This window comes from Uloborus diversus, chromosome 2 (genome assembly GCF_026930045.1).
Source record: "Uloborus diversus isolate 005 chromosome 2, Udiv.v.3.1, whole genome shotgun sequence".
NCBI lineage: Eukaryota > Metazoa > Arthropoda > Arachnida > Araneae > Uloboridae > Uloborus > Uloborus diversus.
In genome coordinates, this window is record NC_072732.1 from 107,526,356 (window position 1) to 107,553,803 (window position 27,448).

General features: G+C 32.6%; 1 protein-coding gene across 1 annotated transcript; it reads right to left on the bottom strand.

The window, feature by feature from the left end:
- Window positions 1-601: 601 nt before the first annotated feature.
- Window positions 602-26,279, bottom strand: LOC129217220 (FAD synthase-like). Its single transcript, XM_054851496.1, has 5 exons — window positions 26,218-26,279; window positions 19,797-20,924; window positions 18,489-18,752; window positions 14,786-14,936; window positions 602-1,074 (listed from the first exon to the last, which is right to left on the bottom strand). The coding sequence occupies exons 2-4, from the start codon at window positions 20,867-20,869 to the stop codon at window positions 14,789-14,791; spliced, it is 1,485 nt and encodes a 494-aa protein (XP_054707471.1). The 5' UTR covers window positions 20,870-20,924; window positions 26,218-26,279; the 3' UTR covers window positions 602-1,074; window positions 14,786-14,788.
- Between the last annotated feature and the right edge of the window lie 1,169 nt (window positions 26,280-27,448).

Genomic DNA, 27,448 nt, shown 5'->3' on the forward strand with positions numbered 1-27,448 from the left:
ACGTGTTATCGACTTGAGGGTTCCAATGTTTTCAGTTTGTGCAATATCAGCTAAATTATTTAAAACTGAAATTTCAGAAGAAAAAAGAATAGAATCAAAATCTTTTTTCTCTAACCTGTCAATAAGTATCACACTATTTTCCATGCACGCAGACTTTAAATCTTCATTAGCTACAGATGGTGAAAGTAATAAGACAATATTTTTTAGTTTATAAAACGCCAGAACTTTTTTGTACTGATTGTAATAATAGTCTAATTCATTTTCAAATAATTCAGGATTGATTTTCCAACCGGATTTACACAAAGCATCTCGTGACAAATCTAAAACCATGACATAATGAACATTTTCTAAAGGTTTATCTGGTAATGACACATTTCTATTAAATACAAAACCTTCAACTATGGATGATTCTGTTAAAGGCGCTATTACTTTCACACATAAGGTATCAAAATAAGAAGTAAGATATTCTAATGTTTCTTTCAGAAAATTCAACTCAGTTAGGCAATCCCATATCATGCTGCAAACTAAACTGCTTAATAATTCAGAAACAGATAATGAAAATTTAGAAAACATAAAAGATAATAAAATGGACTTAAGATTGCTTTTAAACTGCTGGCTTAAATTGCTGTCCACATCAGAATTAGAATTAAAAACTTGAACATTTGAAAGAAGATAAATTTTTTCGAACATACAAGGCAATACTTGAATGAAATCAGTGATTTCAACATAAAATATCCGTCTTAAATGCGTTTCTTCTGAATTTGTTGTTTCCCTGGCGATGCAAGCAATAATTTCTTTAACAAGAAGCAAAAATACGTCACAATCATATCCAGTCACTTGGTTATACTTATGAGCTGCATTTAAGATAATTTTTGCAATTGGGTGGTTACAGCAAGATTCTGATAAAATTTTACAACTGTTTCTGGTAAAAGTTATTTCACCAGTGCTTCCAATTATGAGGGCAGTAGAATTTTCTTCCATAACACTTTCCGAAATACTTCCAACGAAGTTACAAATTTCACTAAGTGTCTTCAAAGAAACTTTTTCATTTTCATAACTATTTTCAGTCATAATCTTAAAAAAAATAATAATAATAATTAATAAAAAAATTAATGTAATACAGTAGGCGCCGCTTATTGTGATCACTTTGGGACAAATACAATTTGATAACAATAACCGAAAAGAATCCAGGAGACACAAAATAATAATCTTTTTTTTCTTCAATTATGAAGTTCTTTTTCTTTTCTTTTTCTTGCAACCGCAAATTAAAATTACAATGACTCAACTAGAGGCAGATTTAAATCAGGCCCGTGTCCAGATTTTCATAAAGGGAGGGGTTTTAATCTTACCAGTAGGGGGGGGAGAGAATTCAACCCCCTTACAGCTTTTAGTTTTACGACAAATTGCCGATCCCAGTATGGCGTTTATTCACATGTAAGGACTGCTGTATTCTTCAAGGATACCTCTAGCTGTACAAGTTACCAAAGTATTCCTTCGTTTCACAGATTCGCTTCAATCAAATTTTGCTTGCTTCTTTTTAATTAAATCTGTTTACTATGTAGTATATTGCAATGAGTATTAAAAACTCTTCACAAATTCTTTTATAATGTAGAATGTATATCAGGTTGTTATGTTCTGAAATAATGCTTAATAAACTAAACAAGAAAGAGCTCTTTGCAGATGCAAATTACATAGCCAAGCACAATCACTAATGCATCTTCATAGATGTAACATATGCCAAATTCACCATAAGCTCCTTACAATAAGCAATATTCTTTCTTTGCATTGGTAGATCATTCAGCGGTTCGTCCGCCATACTTTTTCCGAAATATTACATCAGTTTGTAAGGTTTTAGTAGTTGTAAATCGCAAAAAACTTCAGAGAGAAAATTAAAATAAAATAAAAACGCTGAACGCAAACTTTCTCATTAAAGTAAATTTAAGTCAAATATACATTTTCTTCATTTTGCTTATTTTTTTCCCCAAGGGAGGGGTTTAACCCCTAAAACCCTCCCCTTGGACACGGCGCTGATTTAAATTATAAATGCCTAAATTAGCACAATGGACATAGCTGAGTCATAAAAGGGAAAATTAAAATATGCAATTTTTAAAAAAAATAGTAATAGGTGAAATAAAATACGCCTATTTACTCCTGTATTTTTTCCCCTGATATTTGTAAACCACAGTTTCAAAGCAGATTCAACTTTACCATCTTTTCCATCACGGTTTCGTTTATTTAAATTTTCATTTAGTTTGCTTTGTTTTCAATCTCATCACAATTCTTTAGGACTTACAAAGTAATGGCTGAGAAATTTTTAGCTGTGCCGCAGCATTTCTTTGACTCAAAGTGGGCAAATTGTCAAAGCGTTTTAAAATGTTAATTTCTTCCTTAACAGTTAAATCATTGTGCTTTTCCTCTATGGATAAAATGTTTGACCATTTAGATTGAAGCTTTTAGGGTAACTGGACAGCGAAAAGAATTCTTATTTACTTTCAGAGGGGAATTTGTTTTCCCGGAGCTACATTAATCCTCTCAAAGTGGGGGGAGATCATCTTCTGCAACCAGGGATATGTCCAGTGACAGAAGTTTTGTATGTGCGAATGAAAGGCATCTTAGGGCAGTCTGTGGTCAATGAGAACACACTTCCAGTTGTTTCTTCCAAGACAAAGTTTGCATTGCTATTGAATATCACGAAATGCCACACAGAAAGTTAAACTTGTCAGGGTTGGCTTTTGTATTCCTGTTGATTGAGGAACCAAAAGCAGGGGAAACATTGAAAGTTTATGAAATAGTGATAACAATAAACGAAAACACTGATTACAATATCAGTCTTTTTTAACATGCATTACCAGACTTCGTGATTTTGATAACATTAACCGTGGTCACATTGGCGCCTACTGTATAATCACAGAAAAAAATAGCGCTGATATTGAAAGAAACTACATAAAATTTAAAGCAATACAGGTTATAATGATTTGAACTTATTTAAAGGTGTCCATCCCCTGAAGAGCAATGGTGCATCACTCTGAAATGCTACAGAATACCCCCAGAAGGAAAGTCCCTCTCAAAAAGAGAAAAATAACACTTAAATCAAGTCCCTTAAAACATGTCAATGTCGCAGTCTGCGTCAAGGACCCTTGTCCTTCCTCGTAAGCACCTCTGAATTATTTTGAGAAAGAGAGATAATACAGAATGCTCTTTAATAAGCAATATGAATTCATCAACATTGTAATCAGGATTTATTCATTTAAATAAATATACATTAAAAAATAAGAAACTGCTGCATAGATAAATGTGAACATAATATATTACAGTCCAACCTAGCTATAGCGAGCCCGGGACATAACAATACTTCGGTTGCAGCGAAGCTTTTAACTCGTCTGAACTGAAACCCTATGTCATTGATGTATTTTCAAATGCTTGTAACAATCACCAAATGCTAGAGAATCAGCTGTAAAGGTCCAGCTTTTCATAGCACTTGTCCCAGCTATGTTCCTTACTATTTTTTCACAGACAAACACCATCTTTGGCAATAATTAACCCTTTTCAACAGAATACCCTGGTTCAAACCACATCCCCCACCTATTGTACACAACTTCACACTAACCATGGCTAAATTAGGCAAGTGAAAATTTTTTTTGGAAAGAGATTAAATTAAACTGATTCTGGAATTAGAAAGAAGCCTTCTCAATTTTGAAAAAAATTTCCCCTTCCAAACTCAGGATAAGGATTGGAATTCAGAGTATCTGTCTTCAAATAAGGGAAAATGAACCAAGCGCTTCCTTCCCACTATTTTCTTTAGATTGAAATGGCAACACCTCAAAACTGATTTTTTTGTCACTCAGTTTCTTACTGGGCATGGTAATTTCAAAGAGTACTTGTATAAATTTAATATTTCTACTAGTAACGTGTGGGATTGTGGACAGGATATTGAAAATCCAGAACACTTGTTGTTTCGTTGCAACCATTTTAACCCCCAGAGAGAAATCCTTATGCGGGAGCCGAGGAAGTTGTCCGTTTCCTGGCCTCCTGTTCCTTCTGCTCTGGTTCAGAGCATATAGGACTTTTTCTCCTTTTAAACGTTTTATTTATTCAGTTGTTTGACCTTTGTGTGTGTGTGTTTTTTTCGTCTCTATACGTTGTTTAATTGTTTGTATGTTGTGCTCATTTTATTTTGTGTATTTTGTACTGTTGTGCCTCTTACCTTCTGGCCCTATGTGATACTATGTAATGCATAGGGAGTTTCTTTTGTGTCTAATAAAAAAAAAAAACTCAGGCAGAATTGTATAAATTTCATCTGTCAGAACTGTAATGCTAAGGCAGCTGTCAATGTTTTGAGCAAATTTTTTACCGCAGAAACTAGATAAATACAAATCGGTAATAAACAAAGAAATGAAAAATTGGCTTACATCCTAGCCCTAACATTGTTGCCGGGGATCGAATACTCCAGATACACAGGTACATTAAAAGTAATCCTTTTCCCTCATTTGTAATTCAAAACTAAATAAATAACCTCCCATTTTTTAAAACAATGGCGAGACGGGTTTGGAATCTCTAAACAAGTAGCAACTGTTACAATCACCTTAGTTGGATCATCACCTAAAATTTGAGATTGAGATTGCAAAACACGATCTAAACCTGCAGAAATAAGGGCTGCGTTTTGTAGTTGAGTTTTCGGATAAAAATATTAAGACAATATGGCATTTGAAAAATGATGTGCATTTCTCATTCCCTATTGACATTGCGCAAGTTTTAACTTGAGTTTTAAGTTGAATTCCGAATTATTTTCTGCATATCGAAAAACGGGAGCACAATTTAAATGATCTTTATTAATGTTAAACAGCTAGTCTCTTGGCACTGGCACATAAATTAAGGTTTTCAACAAAAAAAATTAAATACTAAATAAATAAATAAAATATACATATAAATAAAACAAATAATAGGGGAAAAGGGGGCACATGTTTTTTCATTTCTTAATGTCCCAAAAATATTATCTATTTTTCAAAGCAAAACTGTCTCCATGATTAAATAGTCTTTTCTTAGGGCCCTGGATTTTTTTTAGATTAAAAAAAAAATATTTCGTTACCTTATGGAATTAAAAAAAATAGTGAATTCCACTTAATGGGGCCAACGGTTTATTGGACCAGCTGTTTATTTGAACCAAATCTTAAAGAACCAAAACAATACCCATTACACACACAAGCCTAATATTCGCTTATTAGGACCAAAAACCCACTAAATCGGATCAAGGAATATGAGAACAAATTGAAAAAAAAATTAAAAATTGCCCACTTGAAATGAGTTTCAAGTGGGTCAACGAACCTAACAGTTAGTGCAACAAAAATTAAAAATGGTTCCTAGTAACTTTCAATTGAACTCAGCAATATTTACAGGAAAAAATGTTTAATGAAACAACCATTTCATAGCAGCACTGTTTCAGCAGAAATCAAAATTTCTGTGAAATTTCAAATTTCTTCAATTTAGTTGTAAAATACGCAATTTACATTTCATTGGACACTTTCAATGACCAATTAGTATTTTTTAGCAATTATTTTTTCACTCTCACATTTTTAATTACTTTTGGTTGTTGAATTGAATCGATACTGACAACTGGGAAGAATGACTAAAACCATATTGGTCTGGGATGAGTATAAAAAGTTTATTTGCTTTATTTTAATTTACTTTTCAATGGAAAAATTTCGTAAACAGCAATTTTTCTTCTCTGTATGCTTACCATATATATGGGGGCTCACAATAATCATAAGGGCATTTATATGTTTTGTGCGTAACATGTTCAGTCAAGCTACCTCCGCTTAAATAAGTGATATTATTTAAGCGGAGACTAACTGACTTAACAGGACCGATAAGCTCCGCTTAATCGGTCCTGTTCGCTTAATCGAACTAGCCAGTTGTTAGGGCTAAAACGATCCTGTCCCAATGTGGGCCTATTAACCGGAATCGATTGTACATTCAATTGTCCACATGTGCCCCTATAGGAGGGTTCATATGAACACGATTGAAAAATACAGGACAGGCATCATATTTCAATGAAAAACTAATATGAAACTTATACCTATATATCAATTACACTGAAGGGTTTGTAACCAAATATCAGCTGTTTGTGTCTGTTTAAGTTGTACCGCAACTGCCAACAAAAAAAAAAAGCATCTTTTCCAAATTATACAATTCTGCTGACTGTCAAATTTTAAAGCTTTGTAGCATGTTGTAATCAAAGGATCGACAAGAAAAAACTTATGCGACAAATCAGTGGCGGCTTGTGGGAGGGGCCAGAGGGGGCCTGGGCCCTCTCACTTTTTTCAGACAATAATCTATAACATTTTATTTATTTTCCCTTTTTTTGTGCATACATGCTTGAAATTTAAAAAAAAAAGGAATGTACCACATTTTTATGCGTATAATCTGCCGATTATCTCTTTATAGTAAATAAAAGTAAGGTTTCAAAGAAATTCTGGAAGGAAGTCTGTGGCGGATGTGCATCCAGGAGACCCCATAGCATTTACAGCCTTGAAATTTTGTACAAAATTACTTTGAATCCCAGGGGGTGTGCACCTAGGGTTTTATTTTTTAAAATTCGAATTAGTTTTTTTGTGATTAATTTTTTAAGCTTGAATTTCGCATTAATTGCCTATTATCGCCTATTAAAGGGGTGAAAAATTACTTGCACACATTAATATATTATACATCGTTGGAAAAGGTAGAATTGTCCGCGTTCTACGCAATTTATTTCAATGCTCTAACTTAAATATGGCGGGAGTTACTTGCATTTTTAGCTCAAACTTTTTTAGGCTTAGCTAAAATTAAGGTACTCCTTCCTTCATTAAATCTATCAGTAAAAAGCAAAGAAATTGTCCTACAGTTTTCTTTTGACACGACTGAAAAGAGCGGCTTTTTTTTACTCCAGATCTAACGTGGCCTATGACCGAAAAATTGAACTTCTATCTCCAAAGGAAAAAAGTTACAAGCCATTAAAAATAAAGTTTGAATAATCCTCATCTCCATTAAAATTATTGATGCTTTATTTGGCGTTGCCATGGTTGCGTCTTTTCGATTTGCATGTTTCTTCTTTCCTTTATTAACTAATTTTAAGTGTTTCGATTTTAACGGAAAATCTTAGGCTCAACTCAATTCAAGCCCCGAGCTAAAGAGCTATATATATATATATATATATATATATATATATATATATATATATATATATATATATATATATATATAGCTAAAGAGCTATATATTACTGAGACCATGAATATACAAAACTGCAGTTTTGCAATGCTCAGGAGCCCCTCAGCCCTTATGGCTCTGCAAGTTCGTACAAGTTATTTTGAAACCCGGGGAAGGGGTGCTTTTTGATCCAAAGGGAGCTCATAATGCATTTTTAATATGTTTCTTTCTAACTGACGATTTAAATCTTTGCAAAACAAATAAGATTGCGAAGCAATCTTCGGGGGTTGTTGAGCGTTAGCAAACAGGGCGCAGAGCCCCTACTCTATTAAAAAGGTGTAAAATTAATGAGGTGCAGAATATATGCTGCCACGGATTATCTGTGTGTATTTTTCCCCCCTCAAAACCAACGCCTTGAACCTCAATATTTACAGCAGGATTCGCCAAGACTGTTACCCTGCCTGAATGTTGATTATTTTACATAGCTGGAATGTTCTTCTACGCGATTCAGGCTATGTAAAATAAACAACATATAGTAAAGGAAGAAGCTTTCATTTGCATCAGATTAGACCGTTTGCTCATTTCTTGACTGTTTGTCTTCGAGTAATTAGCGTACTATAATGACAATTTAGAGAAGAAATCATTATTTTTCTGCTTATAATTTTTACAAATGTCTCTGATCATAATATTTTTGCACTTTTGGTCTTGCTTAAAATAAAATTAATATTACTCATCCAAAATAAATAGTTATTTAAAGATAAAAAATAATATTACTATTAAAAATATTAGATTAATATTGCTTTTCAAAAATTATTTATTTGTTTTGAAAAGCCATTGGGTGAAAGTGCCACCCTTGTAGCCCCTTACCGATGTTGCAAGGGAGGCGTGCTGCAGTGCCGGAAAGCATGCTGGACATAAACGTGAGATTAACTTTTCGTGATGTATTTTGTAGGTTTTTCCTATCTGAGTAAGTAAATTTTATTTTTGAAAGTCAGGGGGTGAAAGTGCACCAACTTGCCGGCAATCATGAATATAACCATAAGATTAATATATATATTTTTTTTTCAAAAACTGGGGGGGGGGGGGGAGTGCACCCATGATCTGGCCCCCTCACTTTTTCAAGGCACGAGCCGCCACTGCGAGAAATTAATGCAAAGAATACTTTATTATGTGAAGTTCATTCTTGTTGTATAGTGAGTTTAAGCTTCATACAGAATATGATGATGAGATTTAAAATTATTTTACACTTCAGTTTTTCGTTAAAGGAAAATGTTTTTTTTTTCTTGTAAATATTACATAACACTAAATTGTTGCCCTACTATTTCGGAACAAAAGAATTAAAAACATAAAAATAATAATAAAATAAGTAATAATCAATTTTCAATAATGTAAAAATAATTAACAACAAACGTACAAACTGACTGCAGCAAAATATAAATTATAAACCTTTTCACCATTTTTAAAACTTATAATGACCCTACACTAATATTTACATTACAGAGAGGATATGGAAACTGTACACATGTGCACCTATTTGTTGTTTTAAGTGCCCCATCACCTACCTTAGAACTAATTTTTTAAAATAAAGGATTTTTAATTTAATTTTAAAATTTAGACATTGTCATAAATTTACTTGAATTTTTGTATAATGGTTTGCAATGATTATGTTTAGGTTATTAGTTTGTTAAAATATGTTTTCACTTGTAGAAAACAACAATAAAATTACATACAACACCTGCTAAAATGAAAAGAAGTTGTCACCACAAAAGCATAAACTGGCTCATTGCTCCAAAAAATTGGTTGAGAAATAAGACTGGTAAAACACACCATGTTCACATGTGCCCCCTTTTACTCTATATATGTATGTGTGTATGTGTTTATTTGTTTCCTATACAAATCCACAGTTTACGTTGGATCTCAACCAAATTTGGCAGAGAGGTACTTGGGTAGGGTCAGGTGGGGTGGACTGGGTATAAAAACAGGTTTTTTTGAAATGATTGTCACTGCAATTAAAGGTATAATGTCCACGATTATAGAGGATTGGCTGACTTAGGTTTTGATGATCTGTTCTTCAATCTCCATTCTCGCATTATTGGGGAAGGTGAAAGAAATCCCATCAAAGACTTCTTAAGAATTTTTACAACATAAGCACAAGTGTATAAAGATTCTAGAGCTTGAGCAATAAAATAGTTTTCAAATTTCTTAACAATGTAATTCAATTAGCACCCAATCACCTGCAGATATTGTTCTTGAACATAAGCTTAGTGGAATGGAAGTTTGATCAGACTGGATTTCAATTTATTTAGTCAGCTCTGCCGTTGCCTAGTGGTTGCATGGTATGACTCGTATCAGTCGGTAGGCAAATGATAATGTCGTTATCGATAGCATGCTTTACAGTTTCATAGGTCAGCTCATTTGCATGTCATTTCAGATGCCTTGAGAAAAGTTTGAACCATTCTTTAAAGATTGTGTCTTCTATCCAACCAGTTTTAGTGCAACGACCATAAACAACTCCATAAGATAAGGATTTCAGAATATAAAGCTTTTGATAAAATGAAAAAATTACTTCAGAGAGTAACCTTTAAAGGGAAAAAATATTAATTTCACAGCCTATGTCATTAAGCCTAATATTATACCCATTCCATCCCATTTAAAAAATTTCAACATATTTCTTAAAATCTATGGAATTTTTCTTTTCTGATTTTTTTAGTTGACACTTACAAGAAGGCTGACACTAAACTGACTGTTTACATTCAGTTTTTTCTTGAACCAAAAGAAAGTCAAACTATTGTAAATAACATGAGTGTTTTTATTAAAAAAAAAAATCTTTTCTGTAACTTGAAAGATTAATAAACTACCCATTCTACCCCACCTGACCCTACTCGAAAAGGAATGTCGGGGAGAAGGAGGGGGATCGTACAACAAAAAAATACCGAACCGTTTGAATTAAAATTTTAGGGCCCAGCTCTTTCCACTCCAAATTATTATCTAATTCTCTTGATTTAGGCCTCATTTGAAAGTCCACAAAAAATGCCCCTCAAGTTTATTTATTTCCTTCGAATTTCAAAGAAACCAAGGCTGTGAAATCATCGAGAAAAGAGTTATAAACATTTTTAAGACCAATGGAACATCTATATCAAATCAGAAATTTATTGTTCGCCAATGAGCTCAGTTTAAATTAATGTGAATAAAATCATTTTTGATCTGTGGCCATTTTTTTTCACGACTGTGAACAAATAGAATTCTTGTTTTTGCTTTAAGGTAAAAATTTCCCCTTTTGCATATTCCCTCCCCCCTTTTTTTTCTTTGTAGTGCCAACAGAAAATAACCAAGGATCTTAGTTTTATTAATAGAGGGTTGCGTTTAATTTATTTAGGAATTAAAGATTTACCATTAACAAAATTTACAAAACATTTTTTAGCCCAGAAATTTTACAGTTTGTTTTTTGTATTATTTAAGCCCAATTGTTGAACATGTGTCACTTGACATAACTTTTATTTTCGCGGTAGACCGTGCAAAGCCGAGCAACGCAGCTAGTAGATAAATAAACCAAGTAATTTGCCGCCCTTAAAATTCAAGTTAGTTTCTAATTAAATTCCAAACTGGGTTTTGTGTATCCAAGCACTGGTACACACTAAAAACTATCTTTTTAAATATTAAAGCAGTGCATCTTGTAGCAATGAAACATGTATTAATATTTTCAAAAGACTTTTAAATCACGTAATTTGACGCCCCAGAAATTAAACTGATTTTCTAGTTGAATTCTGAACTATGTTTTGCATACAGGGAGGTTAAAGGGAAGGAGATAAATCTTTACTATGCAGAAGTGGCAACGTTTGTTCACTTTTTCCAGAGGGCGCTGTATGTGCACCGCTCCAGACAATCGCAGCAGATCAATGTAAATGATGCTAAGTTTCTCATTTTTTTAGAGGCAGCTATTAAAGCAAAAAAAGAGAAAAAACTACTGGAAATTGGTTGTAATAAGGGGCCAATATAGTGGACGATGTACGGCTTTCGTCCACAGGAAGTTAGCGCAGTATTTTGATGGAAAAATTTATTTTATTTTTCATCACCAACTTGCCGAATTCGTCTGCTATTAATATTGCGCTGTGCGATGTTTTATTTTTTACGAGTTGGAATGTTTCTATTCCTGAAAATAATTGACGAAATGAGAATGTAGTAGAATTAATAACGTAAATACTTTTTTAATTAGTTGTAAATTTCGTGACAGGTTTCGAGAACTAATTAAAGCGAAACAATTTTTTGCTTTCACGACCTTTAACAGATAAAAATAAATGTTAATGTTCTATTCACTTAACTTCAAGCTGATATTGATTATAATAATTTTATTCACGTGTTTACTCACTGCTTAAACAGAATTGTTGTCATTATTTTTTTATTATTATTACATTTTTTTCTACAACCAAATCGAAAAAAAATCGGGAAACCTTTTTCATTTAAAAAATGCACATAATTAATTTCAACAGAAAACCCCACAAACTATCTCAAAAAAGCGTTCCAAGGTATAATTTTTCGAATGAATTAGGTTTCTCGATTTTTTTTCCGTTTGGTTGTCGAAAAAAATACAATAATAAAAAAAATAAATGATAACAATTCTCTTTAAGCAGTGAGTAAACACATGAATAAAATTATTATAATCAATATCAGCTTGAAGTTAAGTGAATAGAACATTAACATTTATTTTTATCTGTTAAAGGTCGTGAAAGTAAAAAATTATTTTGCTTTAAGTAGTTCTCGAAACATGTCACGAAATTTACAACTAATTAAAAACAGTATTTACGTTATTAATTCTACTACATTCTCATTTCGTCAATTATTTACAGGAATAGAAACATTCCAACTTGTAAAAAATAAAACATCGCACAGCGCAATATTAATAGCAGACGAATTCGGTAAGTTGGTGATGAAAAACAAAATAAATTTTTCCATCAAAATACTGCGCTAACTTCCTGTGGACGAAAGCCGTACATCGTCCACTATATTGGCCCCTTATTACAACCAATTTCCAGTAGTTTTTTCTCTTTTTTTGCTTTAATAGCTGCCTCTAAAAAAATGAGAAACTTAGCATCATTTACATTGATCTGCTGCGATTGTCGGGAGCGGTGCACATACAGCGCCCTCTGGAAAAAGTGAACAAACGTTGCCACTTTTACACCAGCATCCCGTAGGACATTTCTCTCCTTCTTCCTACTCCGTGTTTGCATATTCAAGCTCTGGTACAAACTCTAAATTATTATTTTTTTAACATTAAAGCTGTGTATCTTATGGCACTGAAACAGATATTAAATCTTTTTCAATTTTGAAATTTGCTGTCCTAGGCATCCGCCTAGGTCGCCTACCCCTAGAGCCGGGCCTGACAACACCCAAAATTTAATGGCACAAAATTTACCATTATTAATTTAATGCAAACTAGCTCTTTACTATGCCAGCATTTCAAATAGTTTCTGTCCAAAAACGAATAAATTTTCTTCCAGCAAAAATAACTTCTGTTACATCATTTAACCACTTAAACTACAAAGGTGATGCATTATTGTTTGTGTTTGTTAAACAGATTATTTCCCTGCTGCATGGCCCCTAGGAGACACATACATCACCACTTTATCAGTTGCCAATCCTTCCTTTCCAGTCTCTCTCTTTTTTTTTTTTTTTTTTTTGTGGAAAAAAATGCTTTAAGTAGCTGCTAAAACATAAGAAATATCTTAAAATACAGTTTAAAATAATAATTTAATGGTACTAACAGTAACTGCATAACCAAGTGTTAATTATGATACTTATTTAAGATTTAATAAAATTAAATAATTAAAAAAAGATAAATGCAATGAAAATAGTGTTTGCTATATAAAATGGTAATGAACATTTTGGGACATACTGCAGGCAAAACTTACAGAAGGTAAAGAAATAATTCACAGATTAGTTAGCTGCTTCAGTGATTAGAAAATAGGAAAAAAATTATCTTTAAATAAAAGACATATTGAACGATTTTCTTTGTGTGACTTTTTACATGACTGCATGCGTTTTGCTTTTGCTCTATTTTCAAAAAAAAATATTCAAAACTCTTTTTCAACCCAGATTTCAAGATCTCCACGCAGAAAAAGGAAAGCAAAAGCTAAAGAGGGGAGAGGGTAGAGTGCAATGTTATAGGTTAATGGAAAGGTATTTTATTGCTTTGGAGGAACAAAGTAAATACTTTCTGCAAAATGCCCTGCCTTAAACTCGAGACAGGATTGGTAGCAACAGTTGTATCACAGATATCTAAGTCTCTTGCCATTGTCAACCATGTGATTGGGTCCAATCAACTTGCACTTTGCCATGTCCCTCAGTTTTAGATGACTCACTAGCCCGGCTGGTGGCATGATGGTTAGGCGATGGCTTTCTATGCCTGTGGACCCAGGTTCTGACCTGGGGTGGCCAGTCGGTGGATTTTTGAGATGCAAAAAATCGTTACCACCCATGTTCTATGATTATGCGGCAGGTAAAAGATCCCTTGGGCATTCGTTTTGGCTTAGAATTCCTTCGGCAAATTTAAATTCCTAGTGCAATTTCGCATCAAAAGAGAGCCCAAGTGCCTCCATCTGGTGGAAACTGGCTGTCCAAATTATTCATGCCACTGACATCCGCGCTTTAATGGTGGCACATGAAAGAGTAGATGCCGTATCAGGGGATCACACTAGGTCTGCTAAAAGGCTAAATAGCCTAAAACACGTAGCCCCCATTAGAAGAAAAAAAAGATGGCTCACCATGCCATACTTCTTGTACTGAAGACAGGTTGCTGGGGTAAAATTTCTAAGGATCAAAATGACTAATGATAACAAAAGTGGCATTGTGGATAGTGGTGACTGGGTGGAAAAAAAATAATATTTTAGTAGCCAGCTTTTTTTTTTTTTTTAATTTAGGGAAGTGGTAACCGATAATCTTGATCTTCACTAGGGTAGGTGGGTTTTCCTATACGAATCCGGCGTTTCAGTTTGGTTTTACTGCTTCTTTGAAAAGTAAAGCGAGTATCATATCTCTTTCTTTTGAGACAGGAATAGAATGACGTCTTGCTTTTTGACCGAGATTCCATACCCCATTTCTTAGAACAACTCTCTTCCGAGTTCTTTCAATTTTAATGTCCTCTTGAGTGGAGCTGTCATTTTAGGAAATTATGCATATAACTGTAGGAAACCTTGAAAGTTTAAAGTAAAAGTTCATTCTCTTCTCCTTTTAAATGGATTTTATTCAGATTGCATTAGCATAGTTAAATTATATTACAATATTTTGACACATAGGTTTGATCATTTTTTCTGAAACCTCCATCAAGTGAGCTCCTCCCTCAATGACAAATTTTCTCTCAGAACAAGAGTGAGTTACTTTAAAAGAAAGTTTCAATCTATTATGAAAATGAGCATTTTTTGGCATTAAAATTACTGAAACTTTCCAGCTATGTTTCGTATTATTGTGTCGAAGATAGAAAATTATTGGATGAATGAAAATATTTACTCTGCTTTAAATACTTACAACATAATGATACAATCTTGTATCAAAGACTAAATTTAAAAAAAAAAGGGCTTTTCATAACATTAATAGTTAAGGAAATATTTACTTATTAAGTTGCTTTATTAGTTCGTCCTTCTCTTTCTTGTTCAGGTTCCTTTAATAAATAAGCAGGAAGGTAAAACATTTCACCACTTTTAGTTACACTTTTAAGAAGAGCATTTGGTAGAGTATTATGACGGCAACCCAAGGAGGTGTATCTGAAATTAATCATATTATAAAAAAAGAATTAAAATGTTTTAAAAACTGGTTCAATTGCCTAAACATACATAAATAAAATGAAACAAAGGAACAAGTTTTTTCAAACCTATATAACTTTTGTGTTGAAACCTCATTTACAAAGAATTTTCTTAAATCTTTATTCTAAAACTAGGCTTGCTAAGATCAAATACAAATGTGACGAGCAGCAACAGGCTCTAGGCCCAGCTAGACTGGTCCTAGTCAATTTACAATCCCCAGTGAAGATCAATGGCCCTCTCAAAACTATCTACTCCCTTGCTAGTTACCATCTCTTCCGGTAAGCTGTTTCAAGGTTCCACAGGGTGGCGATAGGAACTGTGAAAAAAAGTTCCCTGACGTTTCCCTGATTTCCCTGATTAAGTTCACCAGATTTCCCTGATTTACATTACTAATGATAATGGTTTTCTTTCTTTGCTCTACTTGAAATCTATTGTATGTTTGTATAAAATGCAGTATTTTAAACGTTTTAAGTTGTGTAAAGTTGTTGAACAAAAGATATATTTTAAAAAGATGATACTTTTTTAATAAAATGGTTTTCAAAAAAAACATATCAAGTCAATTTTTTTGGAAAAAAAACCTACAAAACATTACATTAAATTTTTCTACATGGAAAGATTATAGAGAATTAAAAAAAAAAATTAAAAAAAAAATACTTTCAGAAACCATTTAGCATGAGAATTTTAAGAAACTATTTAATCACTCTTAAAAACATATGTGTATTTATGATAGAACTAAAAAGTAATTGAAATTATTTTGAACTAAGTTTTCAAACAGTATAATAATTGTTGCAAGAATAACAAGTAATAGTGAAAGAATAGAAGTAATATAGTTATTCTTATGTAACTAATTGACATATTTATGCAAAACAGATAAAACCATTTGACATCCATCATAGGGAGCTTTTCTCTAATCAAGAACATACGTTTTAATGAATGAATACAGCATTTCAACAATAAAAAAAAAATAAAGATATTTACTTAAGTACACAAGTTAACTCTATTTCAAATGATTTCAGTATGCAACGAAAAAAAGTCTTAGATTGCTTTTGTAACAAACAACTTTGAAATGCAAGGGGGAAAAAAACAGAAAAAAAAGCAATTAGTTAATTTCAAAATATATAAAAGACTAGGTGTACCCGACGCGCGTTGCTACGCCAACAAAAAAATACATCATTATACTGATTTTCATGACAATCGGTTGAACGGGGCAGAAGTTGCTACTCTGCAGTGCCACCTGGTGGCGAGTGGCTTCAATGAGCATATTATGCACCTTCTCTGTGGAAAAATACATATATATAGCAATTTTCATAATAATCGGTCCAGGTATCAAGTGAAGCCGTGACTATACTCAAATTTTGTATTCACGCAGTTTGCAAGATCAATCAATCGCTAAACATATCAAATAGAAAAAGTTTTAAATCCCTCGTTGCATGAAAAGCCATAAAACAATAAAGAAAGAATTTATTTGTTCAAACTCAAGAAAAATGGCAACAGCTAACTTCTTATCAATGAGATCTTTCACGCGAATTAATTTCTGCAGCCGATAATTTTATTCGTATTTATCCAATGGATTGTGACTTAAATTGGAATAAAAAAGGAACTACTGATCGGATTTTTTTCGAACTGGTCTATAAACATTCCCAGTACCAAAAATAACATACAGTGAAAGTTTCAGCCAAATCTGCCGGGTAGTTTTTGAGTTCATGGATGACATACAGACAAACATTCATTTTTATATATATAGAAGAAAACAACTTGGTTATATAAAATAAAAGAATCACTTAAGTCTGAAAAAAAGAAAAACCTTTATAATCTGCGTTGACAACAAATAGTATAACGGCAAAAAACAAAGTTTTTTTTAAATTGAAAGTTCAATTTTAGCAATTAAATTAAAAATGCGAAGAAGTAATAACTTTTAAGCTTTTACCAGTATTAATTCAAAAACCAAAGATTTCTTCTTGAAATTGTGATTACAGTACGCTAATTACTTCGAGACAATGGAATAAAGGCAAAGGAGCTAAGGCATTAATAAAGGCTTCCTCTTTGCCTGTATGAGTGTTTATTTTACGTAGCATTGACAGCTTGAAAGGAAATTTCAAGCTAGATAAAATAAACAACCAAACAGACACAGAAGCAATCTTAGGAAGTTCATCCTGTGGTTAATAAGTAAGGTTCAATACTTTGACGTTGAGGAAAAAAGATGCACAAATATGCGGCAGTGTATAATCGCACTTCATTAATTTTACTTTTTTTTTTTTGAACAGATAATTCGCGGAAAACGCATAGGGAATTATAGTACTTAATTTTGTAAAGCAAAAAAAAAAATCTTCATAAAATCAATTTTGACTGATTTTTTGCTATTTTTTCAAAATTCCCTGACATTTCCCTGACTTTTCGATGATTAATAAAGTTCCCTGACTTTTCCCTGATTTCCCTGATCTGTCGCCACCCTGTTCCACTACTCTGCTAAAATAATAATTTTTCCTAATATCCATGTTATCCTGAGATTTAAATAGCTTAAATTAATGACCCATTGTCCTGTTTTCAGGGCTAAACTTTAGCCCCGTAACTTCTTTCATTTTAATAAATTTAAACAACTGAATCATGTCCCCTCGGTCTCTTCTTTGCTCAAGACTGTACATTTTTAGCATTCTAAGCCTGGAAACATAGTCTAAATGACAAAATCCAATTATTAGCCTTGTAGCCCGTTTTTGAACCCTTTCCAATACATTAATATCTTTCTTAAGATAAGGAGACCAAAACTGAACAGCATACTCCAAATGAGGTCTTACCAAACTTCTAGAGTAGTTCATCAAGAGTCAAAAGTAGAAGCTACTGAATTTGCTATTAATTGGGCAACACAATTTTACAAGCATACTTTTCATAACTTTCTTCTCAACAGAAACAATAAGAACTTATCTCTTCAGGCCAAATGAAATGTAGAGAACATATGCCATTTAACACTACCTATTTGTGTTAAATGAAACATGAGACACATTCAAACTTTTGCGTTTTTTTTCCAAACCAAGCACTGTATTATAAAGCTAATTTATCGGTTCAATTTTGAATCTTTTTAAATTTTGATTCTAATATTAACCTTTCCCATCCACCAGGATTTTAAAGGACAAATGTACGGTTAACAGATATTTATGCTCTTATATGGGCTATCTTACTTTTACTAAAATATTTCAGTTTTATTTTTATTCACTTATTTATTTTATTTATTTATTTATTTATTTTTTGCAGAGAACACGTTTTTTAAACAATGAAGTAATAAAAGGTTTTAAAATGAACAAGCAGAGTTATCTTTTAAAGTGAAGTATAACTTTGAAAAGTTATTCCTGTATTTAGAAATATGAATAAACAACATGCAATATCTCGTACATTAATGTAACATTGACCTCATTATAGCAGTCAATTTATTTGGACAACATGGCTCATTATACTTTGGGTAGACTATTAGAAAACGTACGCAAAGTCTGGGGAGAAAATATGAAATTTTAAATGTCCTACCCTCTGTCATATAAGCTACAATAAGGTACTTCCAAAGCACAAAGAAACTTCCAAACAAGGGGATAACTCCAGTGTAGTAAGGGATTAATTCTCATGAATTGTGGCCAATCACTGTCTGTCATTTCAAAGGAATTGAGATTTGAACAGTGAGGGTCAGTCCGCCGAGAGCCCATCAAAACAGCCTTTATCTCTAGATGATCCTTTTTTAACTTGCATAATGCTTCTTTAATTGGAGCATCATAAGTTATCAACTTTAAATTGTACCTAAAAAAGAAATATTATCACTAAATAGAAATACTGTTAGACATATGTAAAAAATAAACTACAAATAATACTCTGAAAGGTATCACTCAAACATTGCATAAATATTTAATACATTTATTTACTAATTTATTTATTTAATTTAATGATTATAATTTTCAAAAAATATTTCTTTCAAAAAATATTCTGTTTAATACAGATTAAATTATTTACCAAATTCTGTAATCATACAAGAAAATTGGTAGTTTGATCACACATGGGATTAGAGTATGGGAAAAAGTAAATATTTTACTAGAAATTCTAATTGAAGTAATTTGTTGTCAACAGGAAGTAATTTATAGGAACATTAATGTTGAACAGCACAAATTGCAAAGTGTATATATTTCATACACAAATTTCAGAGATTTAAGGTACTTTCCAATAAAAAAAAGGTTTTTGACTTCTGGGCACTAAGAAGAATTTATACTTATTTGGTTTGTTTTCATTGTTCACAAGCCAACAAAGTCGAAGTTTGTTATTTCTTTGTCCAGCGTGACACCTTGAAACATTATAATTCTATTCATGCTTACCATATCAAAGTATAGTTAAAGTATTTTCAAACTGAAAAAGTAAAAATTTTTTTAAGGAGGTGGAAACATTTTGGAACAGTATAGAATACAGCTGCTTACAACTATATATTTCTAAAATAGTCACTCTCATAGCCAGGGGTGCCCAACTTGGGGTCATGGCACAGCCTGCATCATTGAAATATTTAGAAAGCCGTATTTCAAGGGGCATTTTCCTTTTTTTTTTTTTTTGCCGGGGAGGTGTCTCCCCACTTGGGGGGGCAGCCTTCCTGCCATAATGGGGTTTACTCTTACTCCTGGAGGGATGGGCACCCCAAGAGCAATGGTACCCCCACCAAAGCTACCCCCTCTAATTTTTTTTTTCAGAGTAATGGGTGTCGTTAAATTTTAAATATTTTTCTGTAAAAGAATGGGGCTGCATATCAATTAAAACTGTTTCATAGCTTCTCAAATTTGAAAGGTATAGCTTAAGAATATTTACCTCTGTACAGATACTTGAATAAAATCTTCAATCTCTGAAAACGGCTGTTTGCTGCGAACATATAAAACTTTTAATTTGTGATTTGATTTGGGATACATTTTAGCATAGTATAAAAAAACGAGATGTAATAACACAGTGCAATCTTTTCCACCATTAAAACTCAAACATATATCATCAATCTGGTATGCTTTAAAACACTCTTGAAGGACTTGCATACTCATTTCAATAGAATCGCTCAATTCTTTATCAAAATTATGGCTTTTTTTATCGCACAAACTAAACATTTCTTTCATTGCATCAACAGAAGTAGGAGGATATTTCCCAGTCACGACATTTGAAGGCAAGTGGCTTCGTAAAAACGCTATTGCATCCATAATAGCCTGTTCAGTATCGGCTTCAAGTACTAATTTCACTTGGTAATACTTGGAATCGAGGTCAGGATATGATCCAAATTTAACTCTGCCTTCATACTCCTTCACAGCATTATTCAAAATATCTGTAATATGAAATTCATTGGTATCTAGATATAAACTGCGGGTGAAATATTTAGCTGCAGACTCGCAAAATAATGATTTCAATTGTGTAAATGCATGCTCAAGATATGATGGGATGCCAGGAAAAATGAAAACATTCCTGACTGATACAATTGGAATAAATGTTTTGCGATTATTACTCATGGTGTGATGAACTTCTGCAGATTCTGGGACATGGGACATTTTGAATGCTGCCGACTCATTCAGTCCAATGCTTAGGCACAGCTGCTCAAGCTTTAGCTGTAAAGTTTTATTCAGAATTAATTTTTCATTAAAGGCTTTGCCAATCCCTTCATATGTCACATCATCATGAGTAGGTCCAATGCCACCAGATGTCAGCACAAAAGTAAATTTTTCAGAAAGTGAAGATACTTCATTTGCTATGTTATCAATGTCATCGGGAATAACAGAGACATGCAACACACTAATGCCCAATTTGTAAAATTCTTTACAAAGAAAATGAGAATTTGTATCTTTTGTCTGACCTTTCAGTATTTCATCTCCTATGATTATGATGGCAACAGTTGGCCTAGAGGTCATGATCACACAAAGGAAGCTGTCCGTTTCCGGTTAAAACAGGCTCATATTATATTACCTAGATTAAAAAGAAAAAAAAAACAAATTAACAAATAATTAAAATATATATGCATTTTTAAAAAGTATAATAAAATTGACAACATTCCAAAATAATTTTCTTCGATAAACAAAACACATAAATTTTAAACCAATAAAGAAGCACAATTCAATATAAATTTCCATATCAATTACCGTGCAAGACTGAAATTGGAGAATGTCAACTTTCATTTGTGATTCTCCAGAAATATTTGGCCGTCTACTGTCTTTTTCTATATTTTTACTTCAAATTTTAGTATTATATTTTTACTTCAAATTTTAGTATTATATTTCTATTGTAGGCTGTAAAATGTTTTCAGGCTCTTTGTAGGCTTGTCAAATATCAAAGTTTGGTAGTGGATAACTGAAAATTCTGCATGTTATGAGCTCAAAACCATTAATTAAAATTCCTATTTTTGAAAGAAAGGTTTATATCTTTGTGAGTATAAGTACTACTTTCACAAAAATATAAAAAGTAACTGTACATAGTAAGCAAAACTTCTTTCTGAAATTTGCAGCTCTAATTCACAGCTATTTACAATGAAGAATGATCAGAAAACGTTTTTGGTTTCATCAATTTTTTGTTGGTCCCCTAAATGCAAAAATGACTAATTATTATAATTACTACTCATTTTTTTATTTTACAGTGAAGCACCGTTTATACTTTTTTGAAGAGACTGTATGTAAAAAGCATATAAATGAAAAATCGTATAATATGCATACGTTAAGGTATATTAAACTATGCAGGGACTAATTTTAAAAATCTATAATCTATAGAAACATATAAAAAAGAAAAGTATAAACAGTGCTTCACTGTATGTTGTTATATTTTTAGAAGTGTAATTCAAGTTTTCTTTATAGATGGCTCGTCACCATTGCTATTTTTGGAAAAAGTTTAAGGACTTCAAAGAATTACAAATTTTGAAAAATTAGAAAACTGTAGGGTTATGAGAAAATAATGATCTGTTGATTTTGTATGTAAATATACATATCGTTAATATCACTTCTGTAAACAACTTTATATCAAATATCTATCTATGTAACAACTATCTATCTGTAAACAACTTTATAAGCTGCTCTACACCAGCAAAATGGGCTATTTTTTTTAATTTTAGGTAGACATTCAGCGCTCAATAACTTGAAGGCTCAGGGGATCGGCTAAAACCTTCAAGTTGTTTAAAGCTTGAGTTATTGGAAGTTCTCACAGCCTTCTGAGGAGTCTGGGACCAAATGAAAATTCAGAGATAAAGGAATACTCAAGTTATCAAGATATCAAGAGTTGACTGTACTACTTTTTAAAGCTTTAGTTAGTTTTAAAGTCAAGGTAAGTTTGTTTGGGGGGGGGGGGATTGATTTCAAATCAGCATAGGAACACCCAGGAGCTCATTTTGAACTTCAAAATTAAAGAATGAACTTCTATATCTGAGTAATGAAAAAAAAATCTACTAAATTTCTACGAAAAATCATACTGTCTTTTATTTTTGAGCAACATACTAGTAGAATGTATGCACAAAAATTCTTCCTATTGTTTTGCCGTGTCCCGTCCCAGTAAGCAAAATATCTTGCCTCAGTATTGCATAAAGGTTGGCATGCAAAAAAAAAATCATCTTGCATTAATGCTGCCTCAATGTTGTTATGTTACTCCACTTATGCTGTCAGCAGGCTGCAGATATTGACTGACAAGGTGTATGCAGCATAATATCAGGAAAATATCAAGGTAGGCTGCTTTTCTAATATTGCATAGGTATTGATATGACAGGATATCAAGATGTTGTCATGACAGCATAAAATCAAGGTCTAGGCAAGATGATCTTGCTTTTGTAATCTTGCATACGTATTGATGTGACAGGATAATATCAAGATGTTGTCATGACAGCATGAAATCAAGGTCTAGGCAAGATGATCTTGCTTTTGTAATATTGCATAGGTATTGATATGACAGGAAAGAGTCAGGATACATTGACATGACAGTATGAAATCAGCACGTTTGCAAGGTGTTTTATCTATTTATTTATTTGTATTATTTTCACTTTAAACTCGAGAATTAAATTTCATTCTTTAATTATTTCTGTTATTCTTCAAGATAGTTTTCTATCCTAAGAATATTTCCTTAAAGCTGACATCTGATCAGAAATTCATATAAAGGTATTCATAGTACTCGCAATTTAATTTAAAAAATGAAAGTTTCTTCGTTTTGCGTAATACTTGACTTATTTTTTAAATTCATGCTTTTAATCTTTACTAATATTATAAAGAGAGAGGGCGGATCTTTGTGTGTTTATATGTTCGAGGTAATCTCCGAAACCACAGCACCTATTTGAAAAATTCTTTCACTATAGGAAAGGTGCTTTCTTACTGAGTAACATAGGCTGTAATTCGAAAAATCCGATAAATAGTTCTTTTTTTATTTAAATTTAGGCCCTAATTTCACGTAAATTGCCTATTATTGGCTATTAAAGGGGTGAAAAATTACTTGCACATATTAATATTATATATGGCTAAAAACGGTAGAATTTTCTGCGTTCTAAACAATTTATTTCAATGCTCTAACTTAATTACAGCGGTAGTAATTTGCGATTTTAGCTCGAACTTTTTTAGGCTTAGCTGAAATTTAGACAAAACTTTCTTCATTAAATCTATCAATGAAAAGTGAAGGAATTGTCCCACAGTTTTCTTTTTGACAGCATTGGAAAAAACGAGGTTTTTTACTCCAGATCTCTCTCGACCTTTGGTCGAAAAAATTAGCTTCTATCTTCAAAGGAAAAAAAGTTACAAGCGTTTTTAAATCAATTTCGAAATATGTCATTTTGATTCAGGTTGTCAACCATTTTATTTTCGCGTTTCCATGGTTACGCTTTTTGAATCCTTTGCATCTGATTTCTTAAACTTATTTTATTTCATGTTTCCATGGTTACGCTTTTAAAATCCATCTTTCGCATTTTAATTTCTTAAAAGTATTTTAATATCTGTCATCATTGTTTGGAAGGGTAATTTTGCATGGTGTTTTTTTTTTCTTTTATTAAGTTATTCTTTAAGTTATTCTTTTAATTCATTGTTTAATATATGTCACTTGACACAATTTTTGTTCTCAAGGTAGACCGGACAACGCAGCTCTTAATATATAAAGATTTGAAAGCTACTGTTAATGTGATTTTATACCTCTTTGTTTGTTTGGCGAAACATTTATTATTGCCAAAGAAAAAACATCCGCTTCACTCACAAAAAGGCTGGGTTCCGGTAGCGTGGTCGCTTGGCACGTTAGGCGCTGAGCAGGGGTTCAGTTTAGGATTGTTGTTTTAAGGCAACCTTTAATGTAATTCATTGTTTTGGCGATTTTTTTAAAGAAAAGAAACTTTTGATTTGTTTTTATCCGAGAGAAATGTACAACATTTTCTTCTTTTTTCTGACGATGATTTTTGAATGTTCCACGGGATGTTTTTTTTTTTTTCGTTAGACGGATGGATTATGATAGCGTGGTCGCTGGTCAAGTTTAGCGATAAACAATAGAGCTGCAGAATTATTTTTACACTTGAAAGATATTATTTGATGTCTTTTTTGTTTATTTGGCGAAATAGTTAAAATTGCAGTAAAAACCGCTTTACTCGCTAAAGTTTTGCTAGTTTTAAAGCAACTGTAAATCTAATTTAATGATTTGACGAAAAGTTTTAAATTCCAAAGAAACTTAAATAGTTTTTTTTAAAGGTATGTACGCATTTTATACAAAGAAAAACGATCATTTCACATCAGAGAGGGAGGGGGCGTAAATAAATACAATAAAGTACATTTCCAAATGGATGTCAGCATTGAAAATATCCCATGGACAAAACACATGAATTTATCTTAAAGAATAACATAAATAACCATTGAATAAAATTAATCTTACTTATGAGATTGAAGTGATAATAAGAAATTCTGGGCTTCATGTCCCTTGTTTCAAAGTCTAGTGACGAAAAAAGTTATTTTCGACCATTTCTAACATTGATCGCACATTGTCTGCGATATGACTTGTTTAACTATATTAATAAACAAATGCAGTTATCAGTCATTCATAAGTTATTCCTAAAACAATACTATTCCACACTTATAACTAAGCAACCAACTTAACAAACCCTAAAGAACGCAACGCCAACGCCACATGCAGCTCCTCTGAACCGACTGAATCGTAGGTCGAAGGAGGAAGATGTGCCAGCAGTGCGAGAGACGCTATGTAGAAAGAACTGTGCGCATGCGCAAGTATCAACGAAGGTCCACCTGTTCTATTGTGTACTAATTAACTTGACGGCGACAGCATGAAATCAATACATCTTGACGGCCTCAACATGTATGCAATGTTGTTATTGTAAGGTAATATCAATATTGATATTTTAAGATGAATGCAATGTTGCATACGTGTTGTTATTGTAAAATTGCTTTTTAATCCTTATGCAAGCTTTATGCAGTATGAAACACGTCAATATTGATGCCGTCAGTATAATATCAAGATCTGTCAAGATTGATGCAAGAAATTTTGCTAGTAGGGGTGTGGTATATCAGGGTCATTGCCCCGGGTGGCAACTTTTAGAAGGCAACATATTCAACTCATTTTCGAGTTTTTTTTTCATTGCAACCCCACAAAAAAGAATAGAAAACCGCAAAGGAAGATGAGTATGGGCGGTAGTTTCAAGTTTTTGCCTTGTCTCTGAAAAATCGTAGATCTGACAATGTTGTTTGTGCATCATCAAACCGGTTGCTGTGGGGGAAGCATTATCCCCAAGAGAGTTTCTCGACCCCATTTGTTTTTTTTTTCCCTTCATTGAAACTCGATATCAGCTATTTCAAGTTTTTGAATCTATTCGGAAAAATCGTAGATTTGGTACTGCACCAACCATAAAATTGAAAACCATAAGTTACCTCATGAGACATCATTGAGACACAAAAATAGTGCTGTAATATTTTTTCTTCACTCAAGTACAGTATAACATTTAAATTGAGGGATAAACCCAATGAAGATAAACATTTCAAAAGCTAGCAGAATATTAAGGATGCAGATACAAATAGCTGAGAAAAAAGTTTGTAACAACTTGGAATTTGAAATCACAAATGTTTCACAATATTTCAAAAATAAATACCCATGTATTTTTTTTTTAAATAAAAGAAGCTGTCTATAGCTCTAGCAGAAAGATAAATGTGTGTAGAAGAAAGCGAGAGGAAAGATGTCACATGAAAAAAAAACTGCCACATAATTCCTCCATCTTTCCCTGCTTCTATTTAATTTTTCAAAATTCAAATGTTCAAACCTCAGATAAGTTATGACATGATCAGCAAAGACAGACCCATCGGTAACAAAATTATGGACGTTTATGAGACTGACGCGCTGCCAATGCGCTACCGAGGCACATTATGGACGTTAAGTACAAATATGCAGACGACAGTTGTTAGAAAGGAAACAAATTGCCACTAACAAAAACAAAATAATAGAACCCAAAAGCTACTGAGTTAAAGCAAAACCTGGAGAGAAGACTGAGCTCTCAAACCACATCGCAAGCTTTCGAAAGACGTGCGGCATGGGAAAATATTAACAATCACTTTTAAATAAAAAAGCAATATCTTTGGATGTAATTAGCTTCCAAAAAATGAAATCTTGAACAGAATTCTGAAAGAAGAACAATAAAGTTACGATCATTCGAACGCACCTGCAGTTGCTACCAGAAGATACAGCTCAACTCATTGTTTATATCGGAACGGAAATCGGAGGAGGGGCATCGAGATCCGAAACCGTCCGTTAAATACAGCTAAATCCAGCCGCCATATTTGAAAAAGGTTGCTAGATTCTTTTGTTTATCGCCCTATTTGGCGATAAGCAAAATGAAGCAATTCTTTTGATACAATCGTTACGGATCAAGTTAAGTTACTTCATTAATGGTGTACAGTTAAGAAAAAAAAACATTTAACAAAAACAATTTTTTATTTTTAATGATTTAAATATATTAGTTTATAATTGAACTTAAGAACCATTCCTAAATTGTGTTTTATTCATCCAATTCGTTTTAATTAATTTAAAAATATTTTTAATGTCACATAAAAGGCAAATATGAAAAATTATTTTTAAAAAATCGAATTGTACCACGTTTGAAAAGCAAGCACTAATAAGAAACAAACAAACAAACAGTTACACAGTTTAAATGCAGTTACTTGTTTTATTATAACTTCACCGTGAAATTTGGTTATATGTTAGTTGATTAATACACTTATGGTAGAGTCATATAGGGTCATAAACTTTTCATACAGGGACTCTAATAACTCATTGGAGCTATCTGTACAAAGTCCCCCCCCCCCCAAAAGAGACACCATAAATGAAAGAGAAAAGACTCCTTTAAATACTCCTCAACCCCCCGAAAAAAAATCAACGGCAAAGTTTGTTCCATGATCTGCAGGGGTGCCCTTTCCTTCAAGAGTGAGATACCCCTCCCCCCCCCCCAAGAACGAAACCAAAATACCTGTAAAGAAAATTTTAATGGCAGCGCAGTT